Source organism: Miscanthus floridulus, chromosome 12 (genome assembly GCF_019320115.1).
Source record: "Miscanthus floridulus cultivar M001 chromosome 12, ASM1932011v1, whole genome shotgun sequence".
Classification (NCBI taxonomy): Eukaryota; Viridiplantae; Streptophyta; class Magnoliopsida; order Poales; family Poaceae; genus Miscanthus; species Miscanthus floridulus.
The window spans coordinates 59,915,627-59,943,260 of record NC_089591.1 but is presented as its reverse complement, the minus strand read 5'-3'; the positions used below and the strand labels follow the sequence as shown (position 1 = coordinate 59,943,260).

The 27,634-nt window shown below is 44.4% G+C and overlaps 2 protein-coding genes across 2 annotated transcripts; both read left to right on the top strand.

Annotated features, from left to right (window-relative positions):
- Positions 1-1,410: 1,410 nt before the first annotated feature.
- On the top strand, positions 1,411-3,862 carry LOC136498208 (uncharacterized protein At1g65710-like). Its single transcript, XM_066494158.1, has 2 exons — positions 1,411-2,618; positions 2,716-3,862. The coding sequence occupies exons 1-2, from the start codon at positions 1,614-1,616 to the stop codon at positions 3,610-3,612; spliced, it is 1,902 nt and encodes a 633-aa protein (XP_066350255.1). The 5' UTR covers positions 1,411-1,613; the 3' UTR covers positions 3,613-3,862.
- A 5,796-nt stretch (positions 3,863-9,658) lies between these two features.
- On the top strand, positions 9,659-27,142 carry LOC136498540 (uncharacterized). Its single transcript, XM_066494445.1, has 5 exons — positions 9,659-9,784; positions 9,893-10,374; positions 26,591-26,768; positions 26,862-26,944; positions 27,038-27,142. Exons 1-5 carry the CDS (start codon positions 9,733-9,735, stop codon positions 27,140-27,142), a joined length of 900 nt encoding a protein of 299 aa, XP_066350542.1. The 5' UTR covers positions 9,659-9,732.
- The last annotated feature ends 492 nt before the right edge of the window (positions 27,143-27,634 follow it).

Here is a 27,634-nt window from a genome sequence, read left to right as displayed (position 1 = left end):
AACGAATCAAGGGCGAAAGACACGCCTTTGCCCAGACTTTGAAACACGTGAATTCGTCATCCGTCAATGACGAAACGGGGAGTGTGTAGTCCCTCTGGGATGCCGGATGCCCTTCCCATGCGGAGAAAAGAATGTCGATGCTCTGCCAGCCCTGCAACGTAGTACAATTTAAAGTAGGGGGAGTATAAAACATTGCCAAAGTCCCTCTCCAACTTGTAGGGTTTGTTTACTTAGAAAGTCGATGATTTCTGTCTGACTAGGCATGTTGGAAGAATGTGTGTTTGGTTGGAGGGCATTGCAAAGTAGTGTTCTTTTGTTTTCTCTTACAATTTTTGCTCAATATAGTAACGGCTTAGATTGATACAGTACTATTTTATTGGTTCAATTTGTTCTACAAAACACTAAGAAAGAAAAAAATATATAATTTTTATAGAACTTAATTAAATAATCATAGCAATAAAGAATAGTTTAATATGTGATTAGTGCCGACAAACGGAGCTACCTGGCTCCCCGAGAGGGCATTACACTTCTCTGGCACTAGGGCCCTGCTCATGTTAGAGATATCCATAAAGATAAAGCTAGCATAATAGAGAGATGTGCGACGCTATATAACGGTTCTAAGGTGAAAATTGGGCATGATAGTTAATTACTCCCTCCGTCCCTTTTCCCGAGAAATAACTTTGACTAATTTTCTATAAAAAATATTAATATTTATAGTACATAATTAATATCATTAGATAGATCGTTGAATGTATTTTTATAATAAATTTATTTGGAGATACAAATGTTGCACGCAATTTTCTATAAATTTAGTTAAACTCATGGTATGGGAATAAAAAAAGGACAGTTATTTAGGGAAGAGGGGTATATTTATTAATTCACCACCGGCAGGGGCGGCGGCGCCTTAGAATACCCATGTTTTCTGTACCACAATAAATATGTATTGCTTACACTAAAATATCTAGTTCTATCCGTGTCCTCGGTTCTTATTGTTTTAGGAAAAAAATGTTCTTGGAATACCTGATGTTGAACCCTGGCTCCGCCGTCCACGGGATATCGAGTAAAGTTTACTATTAGAAAGAATTTTGGAGGTGTAAATATCTAAGGCACAACACAACAAGGTTTTACATTTTTTAGAAAAAAAAGACATTTGCATCAGACAGAACTCAAAAAAAACGAACAGGTGGCACTAGATAGCATAGTACCTGGCATGTTCGTTGGTCGATTTCTGAGCCGATAAGTTCGACTAGTTACTGATTTTCGTTGCGAGAGAAAAACACTGGGAACGTGCTGTACACGCCCTCACGTGCTGTACCCGTCCGGGGGCCCGTCTGCTGAGCTCAACGGCTTTCTCCTGTGCTGCGTGCGCATCGTGCGGCGGCCGCTGTGGGCGCAGACCCCGACGAAAACGGCAGAAAATTTGAAATCCCTCTCGCTCCTCGCCGCCGCACCATGCTGCATCTCCTGTCATCCTGTGTGCACCAAGAAACGCAAAACTCCAATCCACGCCTCCCAAAGCTCTACCACTCAAACACCACCACCGCATCGGTTCGCCGTTGAGCCGGTCACCTCCCTCTCCCTCCCCACCGCGTTCGAAGTTCCCATTCAATCCCATGGGGCTCTGTTTCAGCAAGAAGCAGCAAGCGAAGCGCCGAGACGGGCAGCCATCCGGTGACGCCAAGAAGAGCGGCGGCCGGAAATCCGGCAGGGACACCGTGCTTGTCGCCGATGCCAAGAAGGCGCCTCAGGCAAAGGCGCCGGCGCCGCCCAAGAAGGCTGTAGCCAGGCCGGAGGAGCCGGCAGCCGACAAGAGGACGGTGTTCGTCGTCAAGGCCGCGGCGGCGGAGGCGGCCGCCTCGAAGGGCGGGCCCGAGGAGGTGGAGGCGAAGATGGCGGCTCCGGAGGAGGAGGTGAGGCCCGTCGCCGTGGGCCGGGCGCCGGTGCGGACGTCGAGCTGCACCAAGGAGGAGGTGGACGCGATCCTGATCCAGTGCGGCCGCCTCAGCAGGAGCTCGTCCGCGTCGGGGAAGGCGCCGTCGGGTGAGCACCGGAGGTACGCCGGATCCAAGCGGAGCTACGACTTCGACCACGAGAGGAGGGGCGGTGGCGGCGACGTCGACGAGTGCGATTGGGGCAGGGAGGGGGCCGCGGTGTCCAGGCCCTCCCCGCGCCGGAGGACGCCGCAGCGGAAGCGCTCGTCGAGCCACGATGGCCGCACTGGCGGCGGGAGCGGGAGCCGGAGCCGGAGGATTAGCCGGTCGCCGGGGCGGCGGGGGGACGTCGTCCCCGCTGCGGGGAGCTCCGGGACCGGCGAGCGAGGCGCGAGGCAGCAGCCGGGCAAGATGGTGTCTGTCCCGGCCAGGGAGAAGGGGTGCGCGCCGTCGCCCGTGAAGGCTGCGTCGTCTGGCAAGAGGTACCCATCGCCAAGGTCGAACTCGCCCGCGAGGGCAGCGGCCTCGGGGAACGAGAATGCCGGGGCGCAGTCCACGCACGGGCCGTCGCTGAGCCGCAGCTCCTCGAGGAAGGCCGAGCAGTCGCCATTCCGTCGCAACCCCATGGCGGAACTCGACGAGAATGCGCTCGGCAACAACCACCATCACAATGGCAAGCCTCTAAAGGTACGGATCCACGAAAGTTAAGAATTTTCCTCCATTGCAGCCCTCAGTTTCGGAGTTTCCCCCACCAAATTTGCTGAATCTTCGCAATGACTTGCAGAAATCCGCTGATGGTGCCGTTGCAATTGCATTGCCACAGAAGACCGCGGAGCGGGCAAAGGATCAGATCCCCAGCTGCCGAACTGCGAAGGAGAAGGAGATTGTAGAGGAGGCCGTGGCTTCGGACAGCAAAGCAGCGCCCGCAAGCATGAACGCGACCCACGCAGTGAGCATTGTGACCGAGAAAGTCACCAATCCGAGGCCGGGGAGCCGGTCGTCGAGGCGGTCCTCACGTGACTTTGAGCACAACGGCAACACCTACGCATCCCTGCTACTGGAGGACATCCAAAACTACCACCAGCAGAGCACCAGCGCTGCCACTGCAGCGCCGACCTTCGCGCTCCCGGCGTGCGTGTCGAAGGCCTGCTCGATCCTTGAAGCGGTCGCCGACCTCAACTCCCCGTCGTCCGAGAACAAGAGCTTCGAGCTGGAGGGGGCGGTCAACGACAAGGAATCCGTCAACGGGAGGTACGGTGCGGGCACCCTCGTGGTGGAGTCGGAGGTCGGCGTGAAGGACGACCTCATGGAGCCGAGTCTGCACAAGTACGTCTCCGTGCGTGACATCCGCGGGGAGACCGAGCCGCAGGAGTCCGCGGGGAGCAACAACTTTGCCGGCAACGCCTGGACGTGCTCGTGGGAGCCCAATTCCGTCGACTCCACAGACCGGACCAGGACGGCCTCGCAGTCGTACAACGGTGACGAGGTGGAACAGTCATGGCAGAGCAAGCAGAAACCGTCGTCATCCCAGGGCCGTGGTTCTACTAGCATTGTTCAGGTCCAGCGCGTGCGCGGTGCTCACCGCCTCAGCGGCAGCAGCAGTGCTGTCATCGGCCAGTCCGATGTTCGCGGTGTCTCGGCGAGTTCGTCCATCGCCTGTTCGGCAGGCCGTAGACGATAGTATACGATCGTGGATTATAAGCTGAAACAGTATTTTTCTCTTACACCAAACTAGCCAAACCAGCCAACAGTAAATAATCCACGGTCCAGCCCAGTCAGCCGCACAGGTTTGAGGATGCTGCTGGAGGTTTTAGGTGCCATGCTCTAGTTGGTCATGGTAGTTCCTGCTTCTCAAGTTGTAATGGCAAGATAGGTTGCTGTGTTCAGATTAGTGTTTAAGCATTTGAATTCTTTGCTTAGTTTGATGATATACATTGTTCAGATGTAATCAGGCAGTGACATTGGCAATGTATACTCTTTCGTTCACCTGTTATTCCGTAGCGTTCGGCTAATATTCAGTGCACATTGCTTCCAATAGTTATTATGTTATACTTTTCTTTATGGGCGCGACAATTTTTGTTTTGTAATTGGATTTGTCTCTGTCACTATCAAATTATCAATATACTTATACCCTGATTTCTTAAGTTCATATAAACTACTTAGCACCCGTTTAGTAAGAGAGGTAACTTGTCAATTTTTACCAAGTTGCTTTCATAGCTCAGTTGGTTAGAGCTCCCGCAAACACCAGTTTAGTAAGTGAGAGGTAACCTATTAATTCTTAAATAGTTGCTTTCATAGCTCAGTTGGTTAAAGCACCCATTTAGTAAGTGGGAGGTCTTGAGTTCAACTCTCAATGAAACATTTTTTTTATAAAATTTATTTTTACATTGCATTTTACCTTATTTTTAAATGACTGAACTCTCATTTTTTTTAATTTTATTTTTGCATTGCATTTTACCTCATTTTCAAACGACTGAACTCTCTCATATTTTTTGAAGCTCTTTTTTTAAGATCTAACTCATTTCTTAACTCATATTTTTTCAAACACTTTTTTTGACCGAGCTCTTTTCTAACCTTTTTAACAACCTAGCTCTTTTCTTACTTTTTTAATAACCGAACTCTCTTATTTCGAAGCTCTTGCTAATTTATATTGCGATTTTTCTTACCTCTTGTTTTACTCCCTTTATCCATAAATAAATTAATTAGTTTAAAGTCAAACATTTTTATGTTTATTAATAAAATTTATAAAAATACAAATATTTATGGCCCAGGAAAGATGGAGTAAACTGCTATCTTTTCAACCTCCCGTTAATTTTCACTGCAAATTTTATTACTTTTTTTGTAACGACTAAACTCTCTTCTTTTCAAGCTCTGCTAAAGGTTTGTTTCGCCGTGGGGCATAACATTACAGCCCATCATTAATGAAAACCCATCAAAAAAGTATTGTTAACTAAGTTAAGGTCCTGTTTGGATTGCGGCTACTAAATTTAGTCCCTCCTAAATGATTTAATCCCATTTAGGCCCTATTTGGTTCCTAGCTCCTAAATCTAGGCAGCTAATTGTCTCCTAATTTTTAGTAAGGCCATGTTTAGTTAGGTGACTAAACCCAGTGTTTTCCTAAACGCTAAACGGTAAACAGTCGGTCACCTACCGTTTAGCCATTATTCGGGACAAAACGTCCCATTAAACGGGCTAAACTGTCAATTAAACGGGGTAAACAGGTGATTAAACGGAAACGACGCACCACCGTGTAGCGTTTACACGGTGTTTAAACGGGCTAAACGGCCGTTTAGACGAACAGTGACTAAACCTGACATGTACATATTTATAAAGACCAAAATAGTCCCTCATTAATGCTAACTTGGTGCCCCTGACATTTGGCGCCAACGGTGCCGCACTGCTGGCTCCCGCTAGCGCCGCTGCCTCCCGCTAGCACCGCTGCCTCCCACGTGCGGCCTTGGCGCCAAATGCATGCCTGGCTTGCTGTTCTGCTTGGCTGCTCTGCTAGATGCTTGGCTGCTCTGCTTGGCTGCACGCCAACGCTGCTTACCGCTCTGCTACTGCTATGGTAGCTGTTTGCCGCAATGTACATTCTCACAAATAATGTTTAAATGGTTTACAAAAAAACTTCATTATTACAAACCATGGCGCTGCTATGACCTTGCAAACAAACCATTCGCTATCCAATCACGAAATTGATTCATGTTTTCATCTCCGTCTCCAAACCGTGTGGTGCCTCTAGTTGCTTGAGTTGAAGTTCCTTCCTCTATTGGTATATAGTTTTCATTTTGATCACACAAGTCAAAGAGGATCATCCATCATACCACTCTGTCTAATGAAATTGTGCAGTGTCCATGCATGCCATTATTATTTTGCTTTGCTTTGACATGGTAAAACTAGGCAAATCCAACAAAATTCTCCACTTCATCTTTAGTACTCCAAAAGACCTCTCTATAACATTTCTAAGTGAAGAATGTGTGTAATTGAACAGCTCTTTTTTACCTCTAGGTGCAGGCCCTTCTCTCCATTCGGGGACATGGTATTTTGTACCTCTGTAGTGGTGCAAGAAAACTCGATCGATTTGGGTACCCAGAGTCAACAAGATAAAATTTGTCTACACAACACAATACTTGTGTAAGTAACATGACAAATACTATGACAAAGACAATGAAGAAATGTAAAAGCCCATACATACCTAGAGGTGGATGTGGAAACTTATTACCAAATTTCTCAAGTGCATCATTGAACACCCTTATATCATGAACTGATCCTGGTCATCCAACTAGAATAAAAGTAAATCTCATATCAAAGTCACATAGAGGCTAACACATTGTATGTGGTTATTTCTTTCCTTCCTATGTACTGGACTACCTTCTCAGTTGGCACAGTGGCAGGTACATGTGTCCCATATATAGCTCCAATGCATTTATCAAAGTACGAAGCAAATCGAGGAAATTGTAACCTTCTATAAATAGTTGAAAATTGTGGACCCTTTGGCCTAATGATATCGATTGCTAGCTTCATCACACTAGACAGTACCTTATCAAACTTGTTGCTACATGTCCCTAGTGACCTCTTAAATCTATTATCAGCTTAGTCTCATGGACTGAGGGGCACCACACATCCACAAAACACATTGCTAGAGCCTCTATAGAAGTTATTTTTGTGGTAGACTGTAGACCATATCTCTCAACTAGCAAAGTGTGAAGGCTATAAAAACATCGTTGTGCATCCTAAACATGTTATAGCTTTGTGTCCTTTGTCCTAGGTTCTCATAGTCCACTGATATCCAGTTTCAAGTGAGACTCTATAACCAGCCTTGTTCATGAACTTGTCACAGTGGTACATACCTAGCAACAGCATAGCAGTAGCAATCATTCTCCTCTTCTGTTGACACCTAGTAGCATATATCATCAAACCTACTTCCTCATCATCAGTGCAGTCCCCCTTCATCATCAACATATGACCAATCATCATCAGTACTCCACTTGTCATCTGAGTCTTCAGTAGGGGCACCATCATTAGTAGTACTCTACCAATCATCATAAGATCCTACACTAGCATTAGCCACTCTAGCAGTAGCCCCTACACCAGCATCAGAAAGTCCAGCAGCAAATCCCACTTCATATGCTCCCTGGTCATCATAAGAAATAGATGTAAAAAGAGCATTGAATGTTGACATGAATAAAAATGCTTGGGCAGCATCACAACAACATCAACAACAATGGCAGCAACACCCATTATATTATTCAACAAGCATTACAAGGTCCAAACATAAACCATGGTTCATTACGATTACATAGTTTATCATAAATTTAAGGTCCTAAGCAAAATAAAATTTAGGCTGTCAAACTAGAGACTCCAACTATCAAGTCTTCTACCATTCTATCCTATCCTCCTCAAGCATTAGTGGGTAGCCCTCCTCAGCCATGCCATCCTTTGTTTATTTGTATCAAGGACACCTAAAGACCAACCTATTGTAGCTACTTCTAAATACCATGGTAGCCACATAGTACTTATTTGAAGCTTTGTCTGCCCTAGCTTCCTATAGCCAAATTGAGGCACCTAGCAACATCATCAACTCTGGCTTGCTTTGCTTTTGCAACTTCCCCTCTCTTGCTCTGTTCTATTCGCTCTAATGCATTGACTTCTTTCTCAGCAGCATCTCCAATTGAGTGACCAGCCCCTGCATGATAACATTCACTGGAACTTTTTTGTTCTTGCTAAGACTTGAGGCTATGTCAGTTGTGCTGCTTGCCCTCTTGTGGTTGTTTATGATACTTGGTGAACTGGTCTGTAAGCCACAGTCGTCTAGAGTAGCAACGCCATCTTCATCATCCTCATCTATCCCTGTGTCTTGGTCATGGCATGACAGCCCAGGGATGGTGGCAGTTGAGCCATCAACAGCAGTGTTCTAGAAGAGCTCAACCATCTAAGGAAAGAATCTAGGTAACCCATACATGAATTTCCTACACTCTGGCTTCTTCTAAAAATCACAAGAATCCACTGTTAGCACAAACCAACATGAAAGTAGAACAAGCAAACTAAATTATTAGGCACAAAGATTACCCTGGTATGCCTATCCCACCAAGATAGAGGTGCATCTATCCCTCCATTTTCTTGGCGGCCAACACCTGTTTGTAGTTGTGTCGACTTGTAGAACTGTACATTGTCTTGAGCTGGCTGAATCTATTCTTCATACATCTAAGATCATGCTTTAGGCTAGTCTGTTGCTCATAGAACTCTCTCAAATTATCATAACCTCTCCTTATCATTGTCCCCTTACTTGTATTGCCCTTTCTCATTTCATCAACAACAAGACAAGAGAACACAAATGTATTTGCATCCGACCAATTTGTCTTGTCAAACTAGTAGAGAAGCATATCAGAGAACAAGAGACAAAATTTGAAATAGACAGATATAGATCAAACAAATACACAATACTACATGAAACATGTACACACTTCAATAACAAACAACTAAACAGTAGTAGTTCATACAAACTTGTAGATCAAAAAAATCCAACATAACACACACCTGTAGATCAAACAGATTAGACAAATAAACACTTGTACATCGAACAAATAAAATCTAACACATCATATCAATGAAAAGTATGAGAATCTAGCCAAAAAACAGACATGTAAAACCATAAATAAGACATGTATAACATAAATAATAAACAGAGCAAAGTACGAATCAGATCAGAGAACAAGCTCACCTCGGGCGGGATGTCGTCGTCATCTTCTAGCTCCATTCCTTCAGTTGGAGGATACAAGCTGCCTGAAGCAACTGTTCCATGCATCCTAGAAGCCGGTGTGCGGGCACGGCCACCGCCGGTTCCCACCCTGGAGCGGCGCACAGCAGCGTGAGAAGCCGGGCGTTTCCCAGATCCTGGTCGCTCCTATGGTCGACCGAGGAGGAACGAACCCTCCAACACCGGATTTGGCGCCAATGCGAAGAGGAAGAAGCCCTCTATCCGCCGGAAGCGAAGTCACCTTGGAGGAGACCCTGGTAAGAGCCCATGTAGGGGAAGTCGACGACGTCGGTGTTCAGATCCAGCCCCTCCATGCAGCGTCAAGTAGAGTAGCCCGCACCATACGATGGCGTTTGGGAGAAGACGCCGAAGTCGCCAGCGATGGGGGGGACGACGGACCTGAGCCATTTAGATTTACCGGAGAAGAGGACTGTGAGTAATGGTCCGGATACTCGGACCCGTGTCCGTCCATGGCGGAAGCGGTGAGCGGAAGAGCTGCTACGCCGGCAGAGGGGTTGGGAGGAGCGACAGCGGCGTGGAGCGAAATGGTGGCGGCAGCGGGAAAAGCAAAGGAGAGCGAGCGCGAGAGGGAGAGAGTGAGCTGCGAGTGAGGGGGTACCGATGCGCTCGGACAGAGCGCATTGATAAAGGAGAAGCCCTGTCTAGATATGTTTTAGGAGCTGTTAGGTTTGGGTGACTAGCTAACTAAAGGTTGTTTAGTCTCTTTTAGTAAAAGTGTTTGACAAAAAAATTATTAAAAAGAATTAAAAGTTACTAAATTTAGGAAGGTGCTAGTTGAACCAAACACTCCCTTAGTCACTCTAGAGTTGCTAGAGATGACTAAAATTATTTTAATTCTATTTAGTTATAGTATTTTGATAAAAATGATTAAATAAAACTAGATTTAGGAGCTCCTGACTGAGAAACAACCCCTATGCCTCTTCGCCTCTTCGGGCGCCAAGCCTTCTAAACCCGCGGCGCGCAACTGGAAGGCGAAGGCAAAGGCAGAACCGCAGAAGCCGCCGCCGTCGCGGAGCGCAAGCCATGAAGTTCAAGGCTTTCTTCACCGACAATGGCATCTACCTCCTGGACAAGCGTAAGCGTGATATCGCACAATCACTGCTCCCCTCTCGCTCTTCCCCTCCTTTTCTCTCCCGCAATTCATCGAGCACGCCTCATTCGTCCCCACGATTTTGCCGTGCAGGATTCCTACCGGCCATGGACAAGGTGGGGCGCGTCTGCCACTTTTTCTTCACGCCCACGCACGCCATGCTCCTCCACAACCTGCTCGGCGCCACGGCCGCCGGGCCCGACGGCGGCGGCCCGCAGTGCGTCGCGCAGTTCGCCAAGGACCTCCTCTTCCGTGAGTACAACGTGTCCTCGCGAAACGGGAACCAAATCGCCTTCTCCGTCGAAGTCGCGCTGCTTCACCGCGCGCTCCGCAGCGTGCTCGCCGTCCACGCGCAGCCGCCGGCCGCCGGGGACGCCCCCGGTGCCCCCGCTATACAGGTGAAGCTCGTCAACAAGCCGCCCGCAGGGTCACGAACCGCCACGCCATTCCTCACTTTCGAAACCAAGGGCGCCCGCGCGGCCGTCGTGCAGGATGTGCCCATCTCGCGCCCTCTCTCACGCTCCGACATCGAGCGGTTGCAGGCCGCCCTTGACGCTGCCAAGGATCTCCCTCAGGTTTGTAGCCTTCATGTATCATCTTATGGTTCCTAATCATTTGTCGCACAAAAAAAAATGGTCCTGTGGTTCAGGTTCACCAGATCAATTCGGATTCAAATTTACAGCGGTTGAACCTAATGGAAGTGTTTTTGGATTATTTGTTGTTGGATGGGTAAACTAATACTATGATTCTGTTCGTATTCACATTCTAGTTGAAAGGCTGGTTCATGAAGTGAATGATATTTTGGATTCAACTCTGAACACATTTGTCCTGGTGAAATGGTGAACTGCATATTTGTTACTAGTAAAGATATTTTAATTCTTATAGAATGGTGTTTGATCCAGACATTTATGTTAAGAAAATTGTAAAAATGCCCTTGGCTGCAATACTGGACAAGAGCAATCCATAGCCATAGTAACATTAAAAAAAAAATTGTAACAGAATTACCAATATTGAAATACCAAATGCGTATTTTGAATACTTTATAAACTACAGCTGTAGTTTAAATGTTTTTTTTTCTGCTGAAATTGACTTGCACTCTCTAATTGTAACAGAACCGACCAAATCATAAGAACGTAAGTACAAAAACAATCACCGAAGTGATAAAATTCCTATACTTAAGCTCCCATAATCCCAGTAGTCCGGAAATCACGAAGGATTTCAACCAACTCTCGACATACAAACCAAGACCGTAGTGATTCAACACAACACACCATTCGTTACAACATTCGCAAGTGGCATCCGGATTACATCCATCAGAGTGCAAATAAAATATTACAAACCAAGTTCAAATTTGCGGAAGCAACATAGTTTAGTACATAACTTCGTAGTTTTCAAATACATTGTCAGATCTTAGTCATGTCCCACAAAAGCATTTTCAGGTACGAGAACTAGGAGAGACCGCGCCCAATGGTCTAGTCTTCATCCCTAGCTGGGAGAAGGCAATACTTGCAGCAACCAAACTAGAACTGGTCATCTGCAACATGTGGGAGATAAACCCTGAGTACGAAAATGTACTTAGCTAGACTTATCCGTCAAACTAGAAATAAAAGACATCAAGGGTCATGTCAAGGCTTATGAGGTGGGCTAGCTGGACACAGTTGCATAAAAGAGCTTATGAATATAGTAACCAATTTAAACTTCGCATCAAGTTTATCATCATTTACCTGTCCACTAGATTTGCACCTGTACTAAAGCACTCACTTATTAGGAGCAAACAATATTAATTATAGCAGGTATAATAAGGCTGTCATCATCATATCACCATTTCCGAACCATTATGTTATTTAGTGTATCTACTTTGGAGATAAGCCCGTCAAGTTCTCACTAACCGGGAGAGACGGTGACTCGAATCGAATTACAACTCAGCTGAGAGGGTATTCCTAACTCTCACCCTAGCATACTTTGCAAGGGTAGCCGTGGGTCACCTTTGGGACAACTCAGGAACCAAATTCGCGGGTTCGATCAGCGCCAGCGCTCTCAGGGATTACCCTTCTGCCAGGACGATCAGGACTTTTAAATCACCTGCCCTTGGACTCACGCCTACGGCTCCCTTCCGAAGCTTACTTTATACTTATCGACTCTCGGCCTGAGTTGAGCTACTCAGCTTTGCGGTCGGTCTTCGGACACGGCCAACTAAGAGAGAGGCATGCGTTCAACATGAACAGGAAAGGCTCCAAGATTCAGTCCTTAAGCGACTACAGACGGAGTCACTACAAACCGGCAAGCCTCCGCCTGGTCTTCATTTCAAATTAAGACAGGTTCTTTTCCACGATAGCAAATATAGCCAACCGTGCCATATGTATATTCCTATATCTCGCAGGTGACAGGAAATCACCTGATTTCTACCGTGTTTAAGCAGAGCTAAGCACTACACGAACCTGAGCTACATAGGATTCAGGGTATCAATATCTGGACAAGGATTGGATAACCAATGCAGCAAGTGTTTGCATCCAACACCTAAACTTAATGCAACAATATATATATGTAACAATAATACTTTAACTGCATTTCGAAAATTAGGTGGCTTAATATGCTCCGGGGCTTGCCTTTCACAAAGTTGGAAGGACGGTGATCCGGGCACTCAACGGCGACCTCGTCAGGCACTTCTCCCGAGGGCTGCACCTCCTAAACCTCCGGTGTTGGCTGCTGCTGCTCGCTCGGTTCCTCGAATTCCAAGCAGTGTCACACCTTCCGGTACACCTATTGCATGCCTGATGCACAAGATAAATATCATGGATGCATAAGGAATGACATGATGCTCATGATGAATGGATCACAGTAAGTGTTTAACGAAACATCACTGGACACTCGTTTACCGATTAAGAATAGCTCTATTCAAATCACTTTAAAACATGTATCTAACTTAACTTCAAGAACGAGATCTACTTACCTAACTTGCATAACCTAAGATAAAGATGCTCATCTTCAGTTAAAGGCCTAACACCTAAGAACATTACCACAAGCTTAGGAAATAGTAAAGGCATACTTAAATCAACAGTTAAAGTTTCATATGCAAACGAGCAGTATTTTAATTCGATCACAACAAGAGTTCTATAAATTCCAAATGACTTGCAAGAGGACGTTCTGTAAAGCTTATGAAATTCTCTATAATTAATTTATAAACATCAAAGCATGATTCTTACGTTACCCAAATTGAATTAAGATAAACATGGAATCTGTCCAGAAATGACAGGTTTACTAAATTAATTATTTAGTGATGATGCAAAAGCATAATTGGACCAAACCAAGTTTACCAACTTGTTGCACATACCAGAGGGACATCAGAAAGTATAGTGCCAACCTCTAAATAAATTATTTAATGTCATTTTCTAATTTATTTAGTTAATTAGGTGATTAAAGCAATATATAGTAAAACTATTCCGAAAAATCTATAAAAATTACAGTAGCTATCTCATGCTTCACATAGACTACCATAAAAATTTCAAAGCAATTGGTTAAGCAGAACTTGCTGTATCAAAAATAACAGATGGCATGGCTATTTCTAGCATAATTAGGAAACCCTATTGAAAAGTGTCAAGCAACAGATTTCACATTTTTCCTAACATCATTCTAGCATAAGAATAGCACCCACCAAATTTTACCTATACTGGATCTATAGAAAAATTATGAAAATTCACACAAAATCCATCCATGCAAATAAGAGAATTTCCTAACTCCTACATATAGTGTCCAAAATGTATGAAAATTTAACTACAAGCTATTCATGATATGAGCAGTACACCATAAAAATTTCATGCCATTTGGAGCTACAAAGAAAAAGATATAATTACCCCTATTTCCCACATGATTAAAAGAGATAATTAGCAACTCCATTTTTCATAACAGAACATGTCATAAATTATATTTTTATATAAACTAGACATTATCATGAACTCAACAAAATTAGAACCACTATCATTTGGATCTACCAACTAGGAGATACACATTTTTGAAAATAGTACACAAATCTGTGAAAAAGAATAAACAAAACAAAAATGGAAAACCTAATCACTACAGCTGGGCCGGCCCAGGAGGAATACGGCGGCCCGCGAAGCATGCGCTAGCGCAGCCCAGACATGGCATGGCCCTAGGTCAGGCTCCCGCCTTAGCTCAGTGACTGACGAGCGGGTCCCATGAGTCAGCGAGACAGACACGGGGAGGAAGAAGGGACGACGGCGTAACTCATCGCCGGTGGCAGCTCCAGCAAGGCCATCAGTGCCAACGTGTTCAGCCTCACCCATGTGCACCTAGGGACACCATCTATTGAAGCGATTCCAGCGGCTAGAGGGAGTGGCGATGGTCACGGCGGCGCACGGCCACGGGTTGGCCGACTCCGGCGAGGCGACGGTGTCACGGTCCTGGTGGCCTACTCTACGAGCATCAGTATCACTCATAGGACCTAGCGCAAGGGAGAGATGGGACTGGTAAGAGGCGCGAGCGGCATAGCCCCGTGCGAGCTCGGACCGGCGGCGGTCATGGCGACCCGGTGGAGCCGCACTCACGGCGTAGCTCTACCTGAGGCGAAAACTGAGATGACAGGTGGGGTCGAGGACGTGGAGGAGCTCACAGGTGGTGCTGTGGTTCAGAGGAATCGGTCAATGGCACTCGGTTTTGGTGGATTTGGCTCGGCGACGGCCACTGCTTCCCAGTCGCCGCGCTCGTAGAGGAAGGAGAGGGCAGAGAGTGAATTGGCGAGATGAAGAGCGAGTGGCGAGGCGCTGGCTTTCATCTGGAGCATAGACGCGCGACGTGGAGACGCTGGCAGAGCATGTACACCACACGGTGATCAGCCCCTACACCGGTCGGCCATGGCGTCCTTCTGACGTTTTTCTGAAACGGCCGAAACGACGCCCGATGACACGACTGACAGCGTGATTTTGATGATCTATAACTCCCAAACAGTGACGATCTGGTTCATGGTATAGTTAACAAAATTGAAGATCTAAGTGAGTACAACAACTTTGTCAATTGGAGCTCGAGTTGGTTCGGCCTGGTTAGGGAGATACAAGGCTCCAAACAATGATCCACGAAACTGAAAATCGTCTCAGGGACTTAGAAAATTTCTAAGTGTAGAATTCAGCCCCAAATCTGACTTGTGGACCATGTTTGAACATGTTCTAGCCATTTTCATGAGTTGATCATAAAACAACTTTTGTTCCTTGATAAATTGGCTACAACTTTGGTAAAGGGTGCACAGCCATGCAAGGTCTCTAGGTTGGTCTTTTGAATCAGTCAAACAGTGGCACTTTATAGGTCATTCTAAGTCAAACCTCCACTAGAGGGCATTTTAGTCATTTTGTTCCACATGAACAATGTCCCATCAATTACCCTAAGTGTAGTTAAGGTGTATTAGACCATAATCAACCACTTTACACAAGTGTTATACCAACTTCTAATGATCACATGTGATGAAGCAACAAAATAATCAATTTCACTCTAATGTTGCAATTCCATGTTTCACATGTTTTATGCCTTTGTTGCAATTTTAACTTGCCACATTCCTACCATGTTGCCATGTTTCAAGGTATGAGAAACTCATGTTGCATTCACATGTTTCACTACTACCATTCACAAGCAATCATGTATGAAACAAACATAATTGCGAATGTTGCATATGCATGTTTCAGTGATAATGGCATGATGAGATAGATGATGCACATGTTTATGAAATGATATGCAAATTTTGTGGGAACCAAACACCTAGGGTGTTACAGCCCTTCCCCTTAGAAAAATCTTGTCCTGAGATTTGGAAAGCGTACCAATTAGTATAGAAAGCTGGATAATTTTCCTTTAAATAATCTTCCCGCTCCCATGTTGCATCCCGATCACTATGATTACTCCAAACTACCTTATATAACTTAACTACTCACCTACGAGTCACTCTTTCTTAAGTATCCAGAACTCGCACGGGCTTCTCCTCATAAGAAAGATCAGATTTCAAGTTGATTCTCCTCGTAGCTACTCTTTCCTCGGGAATACAAAGACACTTCTTCAGCTGAGACACATGGAATACCGAGAATATAGCTCCCATTTCATGTGGTAGATCAAGTTTATAGGCTACTCTTCCACTTTTCTCGATAATGTGGTAAGGTCGAACATATCGAGGCTCAAGTTTCCTTTTGATTCCAAAACGTTTTACTCCTTTCATAGGGGATACCTTTAGATAAACATGGTCACCTACTTCAAACTCAATAGGTTTTTTCTCTTGTCAGCATAGTTCTTTTGTCTAGCCTGAGCGGCAGTCATATTCTTCTGTATAGTTCGGACTTGCTCTTCGGCTTCTTTTACAAAATCAATACTATAGAATCTTCTTTCTCTGGGTTTCACCCAGTTCAAAGGAGTCCTACACTTGCGGCCATAAAGAGCTTCAAAAGGAGCCATTTTGATACTCTCTTGATAACTGTTGTTATAAGAGAATTCAACGAGGGGCAACCATTCCTCCCAAGAGCCTTTGCAAGAGATAAGACAAGCTCTAAGCATGTCTTCAAGAATTTGATTAACACGCTCAGTCTGTCCTGATGTTTGCGGATGATAGGTAGAACTACAGATTAGATGAGTGCCAAGATTCTGATGTAAGCACTCCCAAAAGCGAGCCGTGAATTGCGGTCCTCTATCCGAAACAATGGATTTGGGTACACCATGGAGACATACCACTTGTTGAAAATAAATATCAGCATAATTGTGAGGGTGATAGGTAGACTTGACCGGAATAAAGTGAGCGGATTTAGTTAGACGATCTACGATAACCCTGATAGAATCACAACCCTTTTTAGTAGTGGGTAACCCAACAATGAAATCCATGACAATTTCTTCCCACTTCTAGCCAGGAATAGAGAGTGGCTGTAATAATCTGGGCCTCATGTGAATAGCCTTGACTCTGCAACAGTTATCGCATCTTGCCATGTAGGCTATGATTTCTTTCTTCATCTTGGTCCACCAATAATACAGCTTGAGATCTTGATACATTTTACTGCTACCAGGATGGATGGACAATCTAGAAGAATGAGCTTCAGCCATAATTTGATTTCTAAGTTCTTTATCTTTGGGTACTACAAGCCTATCATTAAACCAGAGAATTCCTTTGTCATCGACCCTAAAGTGCTTGGTCTCCTGCTCTTTCATCTTCTGCTTGATATGAAACACACCCACATTAGTCTTCTAGAGTTCGATAATTCGACTTCTAAGAGAGCAATCCACAGTGATATTATGGAGTACTACAGGATGAAGGAGGTGTGCCAGATGAAAGTCTTCACTAACTAAGGAATTACAATGGGCCTTTCTGCTTAAGGCATCAGCAACCACATTTGCCTTGCCAGGATGGTAGTGCACTTGAAGGTTGTAGTCTTTGATCAATTCTAACCATCGTCGTTGATGCATGTTCAACTCGGGTTGAGTAAAGATGTACTTGAGACTTTTATAGTCAGTATAGATGTTGCACACATTACCTAGCAAGTAATGTCTCCAAATCTTTAGGGCATGAACAACCATGGCTAGCTCTAAGTCATGGGTAGGATAATTGATTTCATGCTTTCGAAGCTGGCACGAAGCATAAGTAATGACTCGGCCCTCCTGCATAAGAACACACCCCAAACTGGTGCCACATGCATCACAGTAGACATCAAAAGGCTTCTCAATGTCAGGTTGTGCCAATACAGGAGCAGAAGTTAGTAAGGTCCGCAAAGTGTGGAAAGCCTCTTCACACTTGGAGTCCACACAAACTTCTCATCCTTTTGAAGTAGTCGAGTCATGGGCTTAGCGATTTTTGAGAAATTCAGGATAAAACGATAATAATAGCTAGCCAAACCTAGGAAACTTCAGACTTCTATGACTGTAGTAGGTGCCTTCCACTCTAGGACTTCTTGCACCTTGGTAGGGTCAACCGAAATTCCCTCTCCAGATAACACATGACCTAGAAAAGGTATCTTGTTCAACTAAAATTCGCACTTGCTGAACTTAGCATAAAGCTGGTTGTCATGTAATCGAGTTAAAACAATTCTCAGATGTTCAGCATGCTCTTCTACATTCTGAGAATATACAAGGATATCATCAATGAACACGACGACGAACTTGTCCAATTCTGGCATGAATACCGAATTCATTAGGTACATAAAGTGTGCCGGAGCATTTGTCAACCCAAAGGACATGATAAGATATTCGAATAAGCCATAACGAGTAGAGAAAGCTATCTTAGGTATATCTTCAGGACGAATTTTGATCTGATGGTAGCTAGACCTCAAATCGATCTTGGAGAATACCTTAGCTTTGGAGAGTTGATCAAACAGAATATCGATGCGAGGAAGAGGGTATTTGTTCTTGATGGTAACAGCATTAAGGGGGGCGATAATCCACGCACATGCGTAGAGACTCATCCTTCTTCTTCACAAAGATGGCCGGACAACCCCAAGGAGAAGAACTAGGCCAAATCAAACCTTTCTTTAATAGCTCATTTAACTGAATCTTCAGCTCAGCCAACTCATTGAGCGGCATTCTATAGGGCCTTCGAGAAATAGGAGCCATGCCCGGAATGAGTTCTATCTTGAATTCTACTTCACGGTTCGGAGGTAATCTAGGCAAGTCATCAGGGAAGACATATGGAAACTCACAGACAACTGATATATCCTTAATGGCTTTGGCTAGGGTAGCATTGGCTGTATTGTGAATAGCGATATCACAAGGTAACTATACTAGAAAACCCTTCTTATCCACAGGATCCCTCAACATTACCACACGGGTTGATGTATCGATCAACACTCTATTCCCGCTCATCCACTTCATCCCTAGGATTACATCGATTCCTACCCCTAGCAGAACTACAAGATCCATAAGGAACTCTCGATTCCCAATCTCAATCTTTACATCTTTAACTACTTGGTTAGTCATGATATTATTTCCAGCAGCACTAATACAATAACCACCCTTGACAATTGTAATCACATTCATCTTATGCTTAGATGCAAAAGTAGAACTCACAAAGGAATGTGAAGCACCCGAATCAAAGAGCACAACTGCAGGGTGATCATTAATAAGGAACTTACCAGTGGTGACCACTTCACCGGCAGGAATTTCCTCCACAGTAGTGTAGTGAACACGCCCCTGACGGACATTTCCCTGAGCATTCTACTTGGGAGGATAGGGACAAGTACTAGCCTAGTGACCAAGCTTGTTATAGTTCTAGCATGGCCTATTAGCTGGTGGCACATTGGAGCTACTCTGCCCAGAGGTATTCTTTGGCAAGGAAACTGTGTACCCCTTGCGTAAACTAGTTTTAGCTTGATTCTTCTTCTGAGGTGGGTGGTACCACACATTAGCATTGGATGGACAATATTGGGTTTTGGATACCACTGGTGCTTTAGACTGAGAAGCACCTACCTCAAAGTTTCTTTTACGGGTCTTAGAAGCAGCATATATCTTATCATTATTCTCTTGAGTCAGGGTGTTACTGATAAACTCATTGAAGGTGACACACTTGCAGTTGCCCATAGACTTCATCAATTTAGGGAAAAGTCCCCTCTTAAAACTAGCTATCTTTTTGGCGTTAGTATCAACAAACTCCAGAGCATACCTCGCCAGGTTGTTAAATGCCTGGAGGTATTCAGTAAGACTCTTGTTGCCTTGAGTTAGCTTCATAAACTTGGTATGCTTAATAGCCATGAGACTAGGAGGGATAAAATGTCCCCTGAAAGCTTCCTGGAACTAGTCCCAAACTACCTCGATGTTTGCAGGGAAGGTGGTCCTGTGATGGGTCCACCAGATGCCTGCAGGGCCTTGGAGCTGGTGTCCTGCATACGAGGCCTTCATACCTTCTGTCAAGCAGAGCAATCCAAACCTTTGCTCTATTGTACTCAATCATTCATCAGCTTGTAATGGTTCTTCTGCCTCTCTAAAGATAGGAGGCTTTGTGTCCATGAAGTCCTTAAAGCTGCTATACTGGTTCGGCTCGGGTCCCTGGCGGACATGTCGATCATCACGGTTAGCCAGTTGGCGCATAGCCTCAGCTAGCATGCGCTGACTTTCGACGACTGTCTGCATTAGCTCAGCTGGTGTGGGTGGTGGAGGAGGTGGTTGTTCCTCATCTCTAAGGCTACGATCGCAATGAAGATTATAAGCCATCTGCAAAATGTATAGCCAATGAGCACTGACGATGTGGAAATTTTGTAGATGAATTGTATAATTATGCCAAACTAACTCCATTGGAGAGAATGAATTTATACTATCAACGGAGGCACAATCATCCATCATAATCACACAACTCATCAAGCGCATCGATTGACACATTAATGCGATGAACTTAACCAACAATGAGATCGATAGACTGCACAGACGGAAATTATCAAAGGCTCACATACGTGGAGCATAACACGTTTGATAGGTTACATCCAAGCCATAGAGGTTCCAAACTAACATCAAAGATAACTTAAGGTTCGATATTACATCCCAACGATTAACTTATTTCAAGCTACTCGTTCATGCATGAGGATCAACAAAAGACTAGCTCTAGCGCATTAGCTAAGTAGTAAGCTAAACTACGCATTGTCCTTGGAGTCAGTGTCGAAGATCTCTCCTCCATCTTCATCACTAGCAGGTTCTAACTCATCTTCCTCCTCATCAGGTGGAACGTCCTCAGGTCCATTAATCTCAATGTCATCATCATCCTCAGCCATGATGACACCAGAGCCCATCTCATCCTCATTGTCATTCTCATCATCAGGGGGTAGGAGAGGGTGAAGCTGATTGTGTAACAGGTGAACCTCCTCATAGAGATGGTCATTGTACTCTTCAGCAGCTGCCAACTGCTGCTCTAGCTCAACCTGTCGTGCTCTCAACGCATTCTCTTCGTTTCAGGCTTCATTCCATTGGTTCAGCACATGAATCAACATGCGCTCACAGTTGCGATGAGCAACTGTCAACCTCTGAACCTCCAGGGTTTCTTGATCCCATTCCTGTGTTACTTGCTCCAAACAGTGCTAAGCTGCACTCCTCTCAGCAGTCACCCGGGCTAGCTCTGTCGTCAGCCTTTCTGCCTCAGAAGGCTCCGAACAGGGCTCACGAGGAGCTAACCGGTGATGAGGCGCCCTGCCTCCAGTGGACTTGCGAGCAGTGCGTTTTGTGCGCGCCATCTGTAGCAAAAAGTTGCAACGTAAGGGGAGAAACATTTAAGGGATACGAAATTTAATTAGTCGAGACCATCAATTTTAAAGGAGGGAGTAATGCAAGAATGCTATGTATGCTTGAACATGATGCATGCACGACCCGTACGTCCTCACAAACCTAGAAAAATTTAAAGGCTAGAGAAATATACGGTGGCATACATACGTTCTCTCGTATACGGTAGCTAGTCGATCTACAACGATACGTTGTTAGTGTACCTACAGAAAATTTCATTTCAGCCTAATAATTTTCCAAAAAGGCATGTAAAGTAAGCAGTAAACTAAATACTTTCATACATACATCCCCTGATGTATATACTCTAGTATCATAGCTACCCGACCGAGATACCCACACTTAAGTACTCTCATAGATACATGATCGAACATGTAAGTATGAGAGCAACCACAACTACTCTCCCCTAGACCGACGGTTGGACGGTCATGCTCTCACAACTCCCACTTACCAGAGCGTAGAGGTATTTTGATCCATACATTACCACCCAAGCGGATGGCATCCATACAATAGCACACCGTATGGATAACGAAACAGAAATAAGTAGGAACCTCCAAGTTAGTACTTTAATAAGCCACCTAAGAGTCCTTATTTGGACATAAGGGATATGACCACTGGCAACCCTTAGTATTTAACTTAGAATTTTCATAAATACTTTTGTTTTAAATACACAAATGACATGTTTAGTGTCGAATCTTGCTCTGATGCCAGCTGTAACAGAACTGATCAAATCATAAGAACGTAAGTACAAAAACAATTACTGAAGTGATCAAATTCCTGTACTTAAGCTCCCATAATCCCGGTAGTTCGGAAATCACGAAGGATTTCAACCAACTCTCGATATACAAACCAAGACCGTAGTGATTCAACACAACACACCATTTAGTTACAACATTCACAAGTGGCATCCGGATTACATCCATCAGAGTGCAAATAAAATATTACAAACCAAGTTCAAATTTGCGGAAGCAACATAGTTTAGTACATAACTTCATAGTTTCAAATACATTGCCAGATCTTAGTCATGTCCCATAAAAGCATCTTCAGGTACGAGAACTAGGAGAGACCGCGCCCAACGGTCTAGTCTTCATCCCCAGCTGGGAGAAGGCAATACTTGCAGCAACCAAAGTAGAACTGGTCATCTGCAACAGGTGGGAGATAAACCCTGAGTACGAGAAGATACTCAGCTAGACTTACCCGTCAAACCAGAAATAAAAGACATCAAGGGTCATGCAAGGCTTATGAGGTGGGCTAGCTGGACACAGTTGTATAAAAGAGCTTATGAATATAGTAACCTAATTTAAACTTCGCATCAAGTTTATCATCATTTACCTGTCCACTAGATTTGCACCTGTACTAGAGCACTCACTTATTAGGAGCAAACAATATTAACCATAGCAGGTATAATAAGGCTGTCATCATCATATCACCATTTTGAACCATTATGTTATTTAGTGTATCTACTTTGGAGATAAGCCCATCAAGTTCTCACTAACCGGGAGAGACGGTGACTCGAATCGAATTACAACTCAGCTGAGGGGGTATTCCTAACTCTCACCCTGGCATACTTTGCAAGGGTAGCCGTGGGTCACCTTTGGGACAACTCAGGAACCAAATTCGCGGGTTCGATCAGCGCCAGCGCTCTCAGGGATTACCCTTCTGCCAGGACGATCAGGACTTTTAAATCACCTGCCCTTGGACTCACGCCTACGGCTCCCTTCCGAGGCATACTTTATACTTATCGACTCCCGGCCTGAGTTGAGCTACTCGGCTTCACGGTCGGTCTTCGGACACGGCCAACTAAGAGAGAGGCATGCGTTCAACATGAACAGGAAAGGCTCCAAGATTCAGTCCTTAAGCGACACAGATAGAGTCACTACAAACCGATAAGCCTCCGCCCGGTCTTCATTTCAAATTAAGACAGGTTCTTTTCCACGATAGCAAATATAGCCAACCGTGCCATATGTATATTCCTATATCTCATAGGTGACAGGAAATCACCTGACTTCTACCACGTTTAAGCAGGGCTAAGCACTACACGAACCTGAGCTACATAGGATTTCAGGGTATCAATATCTGGACAAGGATTGGATAACCAATGCAGCAAGTGTTTGCATCCAACACCTAAACTTAATGCAACAATATATATATATGTAACAATAATACTTTAACTGCATTTCGTAAATTAGGAGGCTGTAATATGCTCAGGGGCTTGCCTTTCACAAAGTTGCACGGACAGGTGATCCGGACACTCAACGGCGACCTCGTCAGGCACTTCTCCCGAGGGCTGCACCTCCTGAACCTCTGGTGTTGACTGCTGCTGCTCGCTCGGTTCCTTGAATTCCAGCAGTGTCACACCTTCCGGTACACCTATTGCATGTTGATGCATAAGATAAATATCATGGATGCATAAGGAATGACATGATGCTCATGATGAATGGATCACAGTAAGTGTTTAATGAAACATCACTGGACACTCGTTTACCGATTAAGAATAGCTCTATTCAAATCACTTTAAAACATGTATCTAACTTAACTTGAAGAACGAGATCTACTTACCTAACTTGCATAACCTAAGATAAAGATGCTCATCTTCAGTTAAAGGCCTAATACCTAGGAACATTACCACAAGTTTAGGAAATAGTAAAGGCATACTTAAATCAACAGTTAAAGGTTTCATATGCAAACGAGCAGTCCTTTAATTCGATCACAACAAGAGTTCTATAAATTCAAATGACTTGCAAGAGGACATTCTGGAAAGCTTATGAAATTCTCTACAATTCATTTATAAACATCAAAGCATGATTCTTACGTTAACCAAATCGAATTAAGGTAAACATGGAATCTGTCCAGAAATGACAGGTTTACTAAATTAATTATTTAGTGATGATGCAAAAGCATAATTGGACCAAACCAAGTTTACCAACTTGTTGCACATACCAGAGCGACATCAGAAAGTATAGTGCCAACCTCTAAATAAATTATTTAATGTCCTTTTCTAATTTATTTAGTTAATTAGGTGATTAAAGCAATATATAGTAAAACTATTCAGAAAAAACTACAAAAATTACAGTAGCTATCTCATGCTTCACATAGACTACCATAAAAATTTCAAAGCAATTGGTCAAGCAGAACTTGCTGTATCAAAAATAACAGATGGCAGGGCTATTTCTAGCATAATTAGGAAACCCTAATGAAAAGTGTCAAGCAACAGATTTCACATTTTCCTAGCATCATTCTATCATAAGAATAGCACTCACCAAATTTTACCTTTACTGGATCTATAGAAAAATTATGAAAATTCACACAAAATCCATCCATGCAAACAAGAGAATCTCCTAACTCCTACATATAGTGTCCAAAATATATGAAAATTTAAATACAAGCTATTCATGATATGAGAAGTACACCATAAAAATTTCATGCCATTTGGAGCTACAAAGAAAAAGATATAATTACCCCTATTTCCCACATGATTAAAAGAGATAATTAGCAACTCCATTTTTCATAACAGAACATGGCATAAATTATATTTTTAATATAAACTATACATTATCATGAACTCAACAAAATTAGAACCACATCATTTGGATCTACCAACTAGGAGATACACATTTTTGAAATATGTACACAAATCTGTGAAAAGAATAAACAAAACAAAAATGGAAAACCTAATCACTACAGCTGGGCCGGCCCGGAGAATACGGCGGCCCGCGAAGCACGCGCTAGCATCCCAGACACGGCGGGCCTAGGTCAGGCTCCCGCCTCAGCTCAGCGACTGACGAGCGGGTCCCGTGAGTCAGCGAGACAGACAGGGGAGGAAGAAGGGACGACGGCGTAACTCGTCGCCGGTGGCAGCTCCGGCGAGGCCATCGTGCCAACGTGTTTGCCTCACCCATGCGCACCTAGGAACCCATCTATTGAAGCGATTCCAGCGGCTAGAGGGAGTGGCGACGGCGTGGCGCACGGCCATGGGTTGGCCGGCTCCGGCGAGGCGACGGCGTCACGGTCTTGGTACCTACTCTACGAGCATCAGTATCACTCACAGGACCTAGCGCAAGGGAGAGGGGACGGTAAGAGGCGCGAGCGGCACAGCCCCGTGCGAGCTCGGCCGGCGGCGGTCATGGCGACCCGATGGAGCCGCGCTCACGGCGAGCTCTACCTGAGGCGAAAACGAGATGACGGTGGGGGTCGAGGACGTGGAGGAGCTCACGGTGGTGCTGTGGTTCAGAGGAATCGATCAATGGCGCTCGGTTTTGGTGGATTTGGCTTGGCGACGGCCACTGCTTCCCGGTCGCCGCGCTCGCGGAGGAAGGAGAGGGCAGAGAGTGAACTAGCGAGATGAAGAGCGAGTGGCGAGGTGCTGGCTTTCATCTGGAGCACGGATGCACGACGTGGAGACGCTGGTAGAGCATGTACGCCACGCGGTGATCAGCCCCTGCACCGGTCGGCCACGGCGTCCTTCTGACGTTTTTTGAAACGGCCGAAACGACGCCCGATGACACGACTGACAGCGTGATTTGATGATCTATAACTCCCAAACGGTGACGATCTGGTTCATGGTATAGTTAACAAAATTGAAGATCTAAGTGAGTACAACAACTTTGTCAATTGGAGCTCGAGTTGGTTCGGCCTGGTTAGGGAGATACAAGGCTCCAAACAATGATCCACGAAACTGAAAATCGTCTTAGGGACTTAGAAAATTTCTAAGTGTAGAATTCAGCCCAAATCTGACTTGTGGACCATGTTTGAACATGTTCTAGCCATTTTAATAAGTTGATCATAAAAACAACTTTTGTTCCTTGATAAATTGGCTACAACTTTTGGTAAAGGGTGCACAACCATGCAAGGTCTCTAGGTTGGTCTTTTGAATCAGTCAAACAGTAGCACTTTATAGGTCATTCTAAGTCAAACCTCCACTAGAGGGCATTTTAGTCATTTTGTTCCACATGAACAATGTCCCATCAATTACCCTAAGTGTAGTTAAGGTGTATTAGACCATAATCAACCACTTTACACAAGTGCTATACCAACTTCTAATGATCACATGTGATGAAGCAACAAAACAATCAATTTCACTCTAATGTTGCAATTCCATGTTTCACATGTTTCATGCCTTTGTTGCAATTTTAACTTGCCACATTCCTACCATGTTGCCATGTTTCAAGGTATGAGAAACTCATGTTGCATTCACATGTTTCACTACTACCTATTCACAAGCAATCAAGTATGAAACAAACATAATTGCGAATGTTGCATATGCATGTTTCAGTGACAATGGCATGATGAGATAGATGATGCACATGTTTATGAAATGACATGCAAATTTTGTGGGAGCCAAATACCTAGGGTGTTACACTAATAGTAGTACATGGTTGATAAATTAGTTTAAACTATCAAACTATACCTTTGGGAAATGTGCTTGCAATCTTAAGGGGTCTGTATCTTTTTAATGTTATTTAGCCAAAGGCCCATAGCGCTGCATTATCACTTAGAGTGACCTTTTTGCTTAGTTGACAGTAGCACTAATGAGTGGGGAACTGCTGACACATGGCTGGCATCCTTGTGCAGACTCTGGTCCAGGTTCCTGATCTGCCACAACTGCAAAGCTTAGTGGATCGTTTGAAAAATGTTGGTGATCTGCTAACAGTGGCTGTCACCCAATATAGTGATCTCCATCTACAAGTTTCTACTTCTCTTGTTACCGTTGGCTCTGAATTTCGGAAGCTCCGGGTTATTGGTGATCGTGGTAAGATATGGCACTAGGTAGTTTAAATCAGCATTAATTTCCTATCCTGGCCTCTTGTTTAATTCAGCTGACTACATATTGCTCTATATTCAGCAAATGCACCTGTTGGCGACCAAAATCTGACTTCTTTGACTCGTATGGATATGGCGGTTGAGAGAGGGGAAGCACTTTCAGTGGTATTGTTCCCAAGCGCCACTTATTTTACTCTTCCACTCCTCTTTCGGTGCCATTTAGTTCACTGATTTCTTTTTCTTTCTTTCTTCTCACAGCAAGTGAATATGAAGCACCTTGTTAAGAGTCTACACTGTCATTTGGCCAAGCCAGACTGTACCTTCTATGGTTTGTTTACAGCTATAGTCTCAAGATATTTTTGATCAACAGACTTTTTGACTTAACATTGTTCTTACCTGTCTGTATAGGTATTGCTCCTGGTGGTGCTTGTTTAACAGTCGTATTCCAGTATTTCATCCCAGGAACTAGATTGGCAGACAAGTCCATTAGCTTCTACTGCAGGCTTCCAGTCCTCGACCCTGGATCCAGTTTAAATAATTTACCAGGCATAACTAGATTTTATGTATCAACAAAGAATATTAGGTAAGAGTAGCAAGACTATTAGCTTAGCTGCTGCATATTTTCCTTCTTGTCTATTGTCTACCTTAGGGACTTGGGCTACACTATATTGGCTTCACAGTTAGTGTGATATGCTGCTTATGTGAAATGCTGATATGACATGTTCGCTTCGCTGAAAAACCAAGCCGAAACATTGTTCCAGCTGATTTGTTGTGAGAGAAAAACACTGTTCCAGCTGAAAAAACAAGCTGAAAATACGGATTATAAGACAAGCGAACAGGGCCACAACGGCGCTA

Bases quoted from the DNA above. Each gene is read 5' to 3' on its own strand.
- LOC136498208 (XM_066494158.1), top strand. From the start codon at position 1,614: ATGGGGCTCTGTTTCAGCAAGAAGCAGCAAGCGAAGCGCCGAGACGGG. The intron at 2,619-2,715 runs GTACGGATCCAC...AATGACTTGCAG, and splicing joins ACAATGGCAAGCCTCTAAAG to AAATCCGCTGATGGTGCCGT.
- LOC136498540 (XM_066494445.1), top strand. From the start codon at position 9,733: ATGAAGTTCAAGGCTTTCTTCACCGACAATGGCATCTACCTCCTGGAC. The intron at 26,769-26,861 runs GTAAGATATGGC...CTCTATATTCAG, and splicing joins CCGGGTTATTGGTGATCGTG to CAAATGCACCTGTTGGCGAC. The intron at 26,945-27,037 runs GTATTGTTCCCA...TTCTTCTCACAG, and splicing joins GAGGGGAAGCACTTTCAGTG to CAAGTGAATATGAAGCACCT.